General features: G+C 40.2%; 1 protein-coding gene across 1 annotated transcript; it reads left to right on the forward strand.

The window, feature by feature from the left end:
* Positions 1 to 1,655: 1,655 nt before the first annotated feature.
* LOC149191257 (replication protein A 70 kDa DNA-binding subunit E-like) lies at positions 1,656 to 2,501 on the forward strand. The gene has a single exon (XM_089406202.1). The coding sequence runs from the start codon at positions 1,656 to 1,658 to the stop codon at positions 2,499 to 2,501; it is 846 nt and encodes a 281-aa protein (XP_089262328.1).
* The last annotated feature ends 5,785 nt before the right edge of the window (positions 2,502 to 8,286 follow it).

The raw sequence follows: 8,286 nt of genomic DNA on the forward strand, positions 1-8,286 counted from the left end.
ATCATTGATAACCCATGACCTCTGCCACGTGTCCTGACTCTGATTTATTGGTCCCTCTGCTTAGCTGGTAGATGGGCGTGTGCTCTATTTAGCCTCTTCATGTCGCACTATTCCACTGATTTTTCGAGTTGCATTTTTTGTTGATGTTGTTGTGCTATTGTTGGTCTCTTGCTATTTCTCTTGCTGTTGCTACTGCATGTTATGCTGCTGCCTTCAATCGGATAACTACCTCGGAATTTCAATAGCAAACAGGTGAATCGAAAACCTGCTAACCATATCGTCTTCTGCACTCAAATGGCAAGTATCAATGTTTTCATATTGTGTGTATAACTTAGAATACTATGTGCTTTGTCATGACGTGCAACACACCTACCTGTAGAGTTTCTGAAACACCATATATAGACGACCAACTTTCTATGTTTAAACATTTCAATTTTCCTTTCCCTTTTCCTTTGACTATTGGCAACAATATAAATTGTAAATCTTTCTTCTTTCATTTCGCTCCAAGTATGCCAATCATGTGAACGACCGCGCTTGTTGCTTTATTTCTGCTTCTCTTCCAATGCTGACAACATTTTATGGGCTTTCACCTTTCGGGACAACTCCTTTTCTTGTCATCATGTAAGTTGCCTTGACAGCGAATGCCATCACTTTGTTGCTTGTTGGCTCTATAACGATCCAACCATTGCTCCAAATCGTTGAACTCAACCTTCTTTCTTCCACAAAGACATCATCCCAACACTACCACATTTATCTCTCCAACGGTACCTCTCAGCACAAAACTTTGCTTCCGTTTGCTTACAATGCCCATGTCATCTTTGGTGCCCTCTAGTTGGGCTCGATTATCAAAACTATGCATATGTTCACTCTTCACCATATTATTGATGTTTTTCTATTCCTTCCCTCTCTCCACCACTCTCAATCCGACTAATGCCACGTTTCTTTTCTATTTCTTTCCTTATTTTCAGGAGTCAGAAAATTATTGAACTGGAAGTTCTCGAACATCATGCAACTTTGATTGGGGCCCTATACCTTCTTCAAATTGTACAAATATCAACATACCAATTGGCCTCTTCAATGTCACATGCCTGCACCTCGTCTATTGTTGCTTCAACACAAGATTCTGCGTCATCATCAACTAAGTTGTCCTCCGCTTTGCCTGCTATCATTCCATTCATGGCTCTAAGCCCCTATCGTAAACAATGGTCGATCCATGGTAGGGTGATTGGAAAAACATTTTTTCTCTCCTACAACAATGCTCGAGGGTCTAGAAAGGTCTTTGGATTTGACCTCATCGATTCTGCCAATGATATAACCCATCTCTTTGCCTTCAGTGATCTCGCAGATTCCTTGCATGACCTTGTCCAAATTGGGAAGCTTTACATGGTTTCAAATGGCATTGTGAAACCAACAAAGACAAATTACAACCATCTAGATAGCAAATGGGAAGTCTACCTCTCTGCAAATTCCATTGTTGAACCTTCCTTTGATGATGTTCTGACAATTCCTTTCCACCATTTCTGTTTTAAATCTATAGATGAAATTAGATTTTCAAACCTTGAGTGATTGGCATTGCTAGGTCCACTTCTCCAACTTCCACCATTTGTTGAAGAGATGGCTCTAAAACACCTAGGAAAACTGTCAGCTTGGAAGACATGTCTGGCTATAGTATCGACATCACCTTATGGGGGGAGCATTGCCACACCTTGGGCAAGCAACTCGTTGAACTCGCCTCTTCTGGTGCTTTGACCATGCTTGCAATCAAAGGGGCTCACATAGCCGAATTTAATGGAAGAACTGTTGGGACTATCTCGACCACCAACTTTGTGCTAGATCCCACCATTCCAGAGACTGAACAACTCCAATCATGGTTTCATCAAAGAGACTGCTTGGCCTCTTCACCATCGTTAAGTAGAAAATTCTTAGGAACTTCCAAGCGGGGCTACCCACAACGTACAATTGTCGACCTCATAGACTCACATCCCGATGGAAAACCAACATGGTTCTCTATTCGTGGAACCATCACCTCTATTGATATGCAATATTTCTACTTCCTTGCATGCCCTCTCTCATTTGATGGCATGCAATGCATGAAAAAAATTGTCAACCACTCAAATGGAATGTGGCACTACACAAAATGTGGTGGGTCCTTCTCAGAATGTGACTATCGGTATGTGCTGAAATTTGAAATGCATGACCACATAGGCGTACTGGAAAATGTCATCGCATTTGATAATGCTGCAATTGAACTCATGGGTGTCCAAGCAAAAGACTTGTTCATACTCTCCAGTGATCCTGGTGCTATCCATGAGCTTCATGCAAGGGTTTCATGCCGTCCTTTCCTCTTCACACTATGTGTGAAAACAGATATCTTCAATGGTGTGGACCGTTTGAAGTTTGTACTAATCAATTCAGAGGAAATCACCTATAGTTCTGCATGTTCTGTTCTCCTCCAGGAAATCGAAAAAATGTCTACATCTCTAGTTGTTCAGCGTCTTTGAAAGTCGATTTATTTTCCCCATGCCATCGTGAAGTGTAAACAATAACTTCTATATGCTTTTTCATTCATTGTCGTTTCGTCCCTTCTCGCCCCCTTTCTTTTTGTTCACTTCATCATTGTACTTCTCTTCTTTATGTATATACACCTATGATACATGTTGCAGCTTCCACCTTTGTATATTTCTCCATCTTTTACTTTTACATATAGTATATATGTTTTTTTTCTTCTTCCTTCTAAACAAAATAGAATATTTACATCCTTTTATATTGTTCTTTGTGCACCTAAATACAAACACTGGATTCTTACAAAGGGTTGTCGTTTGGTTGCCTTAAATCTACTTGGTAAATGAATGATAGATAGTTATCCATCACCACAAAAATACTTCGCTGAAATAAATTTGATTCTAATCTTGTTCTACACTACAAAGATAGCTTTGGCAAAGTTCCAACAACAAAATTTGAATCACACGAAATTAGTACATAATATCAAAGAAACATAAACTCTATTATAAAAAAGGCCTCTCTGACCACTAAACTTCAACTACTTTGTCAAAAGACACATCTACTTTATAATCTAGAAGACATTACTTCAAAAATATACCCACTAATGAAATTCTTGCTTTTCTGGGCTATGTACTCTATCTTTGCGCGTAAGATAACTTTTTCTGGTCTCCTATAATCACTTGAACTTGTCTCCCCATGTTTGTGTCAAGATGGACATGCCAACGTCTTCTGCAAACCCCTCAAGGAATGCTCAAAAGAGAATCCTTTATGCAAAAAATAAAGACGAGTCCAACAAACAAATACGTCTCAAATATAAAGCTGATTTTAACACCCAAACCTTTCTAGCTATACCCCCGTCTAATGTTTCTCTTCCCCAACATCCCTAAGCTTCACATGCAAACCCATCTCCTTCAACATTCCCCGCTCTGACTCTACCTACCCTTCAACTTCCTCCGTTCACTGCCACTTCTTGCCCATGTACATCACACACCCCACCATTGACTCATCCTCCTTCACCCTCCCATCCCCATATTTTGGTTAACCCTGGCCTTAACCATGCACACCAACGATTTTGTGAAAGGATAAATGACCTCTCTCCCTTGCATATTTTCTCCATATGCAAAGAATCATACCCAAATATGAAAACAAAATTCTTACATGGTAACCTCCGTTGCCCCCGGTGTGCAACTACAAAATCCACCCATCGCTTATCCCTTACGAACAACATGGACCCTGGCGACCAACCATTTGTCCTTGCTTCTCTAACACAAATAGAAGAAATTCTCATATCATGTGTTAGCCCAATATTGTAAGTCACCCATGCACGAGGTGGATAGTACAAATACATTGGTCATACTATTTGTTTCCCGCAAGACATCCCTTCCATCGCCAACATTTTACCGTGCTTGGTTTCTGAATTGGACATCGTCGTTGTTACTAGGCATGGCTGTGACCACAAAACATATGATTTCATTGTTAGAAGGACATGTGTTCTTGTGGATTTATAGTACAAACTAGCCCATGATCCCTATTACAAGGCTGTCCAACTGGACCAAGTTGCAATATCTACCTTTCCGACTCACGCTACTGATATGTCTTTTGTTGTATGTCGCATCTCCCCCTCCTCTCATGAACCACGGCTTGAGTTCCCTACTTTCGATGATAACATTCCTGCACACCCCACTCCAACAAACCTCCAACCATCCTCTTTTGTGTAAGCACTCCCTCATTCCCATATTGAGCTTGAAGAAATACGCAACTACCTGCATTCTACCCATCCTAATTCCGCTACTTCAATTTCTTGGCCCTATGTTTCCCCCTCTGATATCAATGAATATACCATAGAAGGCCTCCTTGCTATGGCATTCCCCACACTCTTCCCCATAGTAGCTGCTATGATTGGTCAACCACGTCTTAGAAAAGTTGAAATGCAAGAATATGTTGTTCACCTCATACACTAATATGATAACCATTTTTCCTAGCATCCAATATTTAGGTATTACTTGTAAATTCTTATGTTGTGGCATTGTAGTCAAGAAATTGTTGTTATTTTCGTGTAGAGAAACCTTGAAGAGGGCTTTCCAATGACCATTGCAAACCTTCGTGCACACCTCCATGACATGCATGATTTCATGCTTCCTAACCATATTATGCACTTCGGATTAGGGCTTAGAGGGACACGCTCGTTTTGGAACAAACACAGAGATGAACTCACTAATATGATCATACAAATAGGTAGCCCTACTTTCTTCTTCATCCTAAGTGAAACTAACACCAAATGGCATGACATGCACATGGTCATGCCTGGCAGCCCCTAAGGATTCATCTGAGTTGTCTCGATGGAAATTCAAGAATATAATCAACAATACACATCTTGCAGCACAATACATCCATTGTCGATTCACAATCTTCCTCGAAGAGGTCTTGCAAAAGGGTTTACATGCAAAGGACTTCTAGTGTAGGTATTTCCCTAACTATCCTTCTCCTTTTTGTTTCCTTGTTTGGATGTCCAGGAACCTCACAAAATTTCCTTTTTCATCTTTGTAGGTATGAATGGAAACATAGGGGCTCCACACACATACATGGTTTCCTTTGGCTTGAAAACACACCTAATATGGACAACCGCAATTGGAATGGCAAATTCGTGATGGATAGAGATAGGTGTTTTTTTTATGAACACATTTATGCTTGGAATCCTCGCGCTCCTGAACAACGTGGACCTTATGTACACATCTCTACAAAGAATGACCCATGCATCCTCCCATAACCATTGATATTTTCATCCTATCACCTTCAGGACTACGAGAATATTCTTAATTGCATTCAACGATATACAAAATGCCACCCCTTTTCATGTCTTTACAAAAAAGGTCCTACTCTTGTTTTCCGCTATGGAGTTCCATGGGATTTGAATCCCACCTCCTCTTTGATCATTGATGATAGTGGACGAAAGAAATATGTCCCTGCTCGTAATGATGATAGGTTAAATGTACACAACTCTAACACTCTTTACATCTGGAGAGCAGACATCAATTGCCAGCCAGTTTTGTCTCGACATGATGTTCTGTGCTACATTGCGAAATATGCATCTAAGCTAGAAACAAAATCAAAAAAGTTATCGGAAAATGTTGTCACGTGTCTCCTAGGCTATCCACCCCAAAACACCTGTTGTTAGTGTTGTCCGAAATTTTTAACAGAAACAATTGCTGATAGGGACATCGATGCACAGGAAACATGCCACATGCTACAAAAACTACCCCTTTCACTTTGTAGCCACTCATTTGTTTCCCTCAATTTTACTCAAATTGTTTTTCGACGTGTTTCTCATGGTCTAGGTTCCCCCTTCCCAACACCACCCTTCATTGTAGCATACATGAATAGATCTGCTTTGCTTGAAACACTAAGTCTTCTTGAAGCTGCATGTTCCTAGTCCTTTTTTGCTCGCCAAAAACATAACCAATGGAAACAAATAAATACTTATAAGGTTATTCACGTCCTCCCTTCCTATTCCTAGATCCCTTCTCCTGCTAATGCATCCTATGCTTCTTTCTGTTGGAGTGAACTATTTCTATACTTCCCTTTAAGCACACTCCCATTAGACATAGGCTCCACTGATGAAGCAATCATTTCGCATTGGGAACTAAAAAGATATGAATATGTTCCATGGCATGTTCATCGAGCCCCTGAAACCCCCCTTTCTCCTTACTCTGATGACATATCCACTAATGATATGTCGAACACCCCTGAATCTGTAGACATCGATGAATGACAATTCCTTTCTCAGCTACACCCTGGAAACAACATGGAAATAGATGACATTAACATGCTTGGACATCATGACTTTGACTGTAACCACAATTGGGTCCATACTACAATCCCTCTCCCTTTGCAAGAGACAACCATACGTTTCATATACTTTAGTCTCTCATCCACCCAAATCTATTCTACCCCATCTCTAGTTCCCCACTCACTCACCTCACTATCGCCCACCCAGCAAGTTGCTTTCACCATTGTCCTCACCCAATTTAGGACCACTTCCTCCATTCCCCCACTTATAATCCTCATCCAAAGCACCGCTGGCATGGGGAGGTCTAGTTTAATTGATTGCCTAAAAGATACATTTCTTGTTGAATCTCTTCCCAATTCAAGTCCATTTCTACTACTCGCTCCAACAGGCGTTGCAACGTTTAACATAACGGCGCTTACAATCCATTCTGCCCTTCGCATTCCTTTAGTGTCAATGCATCCTCTTGAGGACCAACCACTTCTGCATCTCCAAGAAAATTTTTTCATGTCAAATACATTTTAATCGATGAAATGAGCTTTATTGGCCCTAAACTTCTTTCACAGATAGATGATCACTTAAGGGAGGTATTTCCTTCATATCAAAATGTGCCTTTTGGCAATCGGTCTATCATACTTGTTGGTGATCTTGGGCAACTACCTCCTGTGAAGGACATCCCCATGTATGTCGGCACATCATGCGGCAATTCCCTATGGCACAGCTTTGACACGGTCATCACACTATCTACCATCTTTTGTCAACAAGGGACGAACCCTCTTCAAATTGCATTTCGACAATTGCTCATGAATCTTAGAAATGCAACACCAACAGTCGAAGACTGAAACCTTCTCATATCAAGGGCAAATACCTTTTTCTCAAAGGATGAGCAACAAGAATTTGACAATATAATCCACCTATATCCAACCAACCTAGCTGTCGAATTGCATAACAAACAAATTCTCAAAAAATTGAATATGCCAATTGCATGTTGCTACACAGAGAAAAGGAACCACCATCCCACTGATGCACATGAAGAAGCTGAACAGTTGGATGCAAAAGTTCTTATTTGCAATGAACAACAAGTTTTCCTCACATGTAACTTGTGGGTTGAAGTAGGCCTTGTAAATGGATCACTTGAAAAACTAATTTCCATTTTCTATGCAGTTAGATCAAAACCCCCTCAATTACCATCGTTTGTTGTTCTTGAATTCTTCCAATACAAAGGTCTACCATGGGATTCCTTCAACCTATCCTATGTTCCACTTGGCCAATAACGCGAGGGTCTCGCAGGCAAATTCCCCTTCGAATTGCATGGGGTTTGACAATACATAAATTGCAAGGAATGGCATTATGAAAGGCGACAATGTACATTAGTAACATAGAACGACAAGGCTTAACATTCACTGCTATCTCCAGAGTTCGAACATTGGCTGATCTTCGCATCTCTCCACCATTTTCCTTCAACCACTACTCCCACATGCAAGGCAACACTTACGTCAAGCATAGGCAGCAAGAGGAATCATTACTAGCATCAAAGTCTTTACAACCACCTCCAGTCTGATTGCTGCATCTAGCCCCTTTTGATTCGCTTTCAGTAAGCATACTTTGCATTCAATTTCAAAATAGTTGCTTTCTTTACAGGTAGTTGTTTCGAAACGTAATTAAAATTCCACACATTTTCCCCTTTCTACAAAATAACATATGGTGTGCATTCGTCTTTAGAAAAAAAAGAAGAAAAAAGACAAACTTTACAAGTTCGCATTTCATTGATTAATATGAGCATACTTTTACAACTCTTCTTCAAATCAAATACTTTCAAAAATTCTTGACAGTGAAATAGAAACTAAAATCTCTATTCTCACTTGCTGCTAAATCTGTTTTCAGCTCTCCAAGGAGTGACTTACCACAAAAATTCGCAGCATTTTTTTCCAAACAAGAAAAGGACTCAAAATCAACAAACTTTCCAAACTGTTGTGGTAAAAAATACAACATTCCCAACT

The sequence above is a fragment of the Pinus tabuliformis genome, chromosome 2_2 (genome assembly GCF_031772625.1).
Source record: "Pinus tabuliformis cultivar Carrire ecotype Pingquan chromosome 2_2, CPIR1, whole genome shotgun sequence".
Lineage (NCBI taxonomy): Eukaryota > Viridiplantae > Streptophyta > Pinopsida > Pinales > Pinaceae > Pinus > Pinus tabuliformis.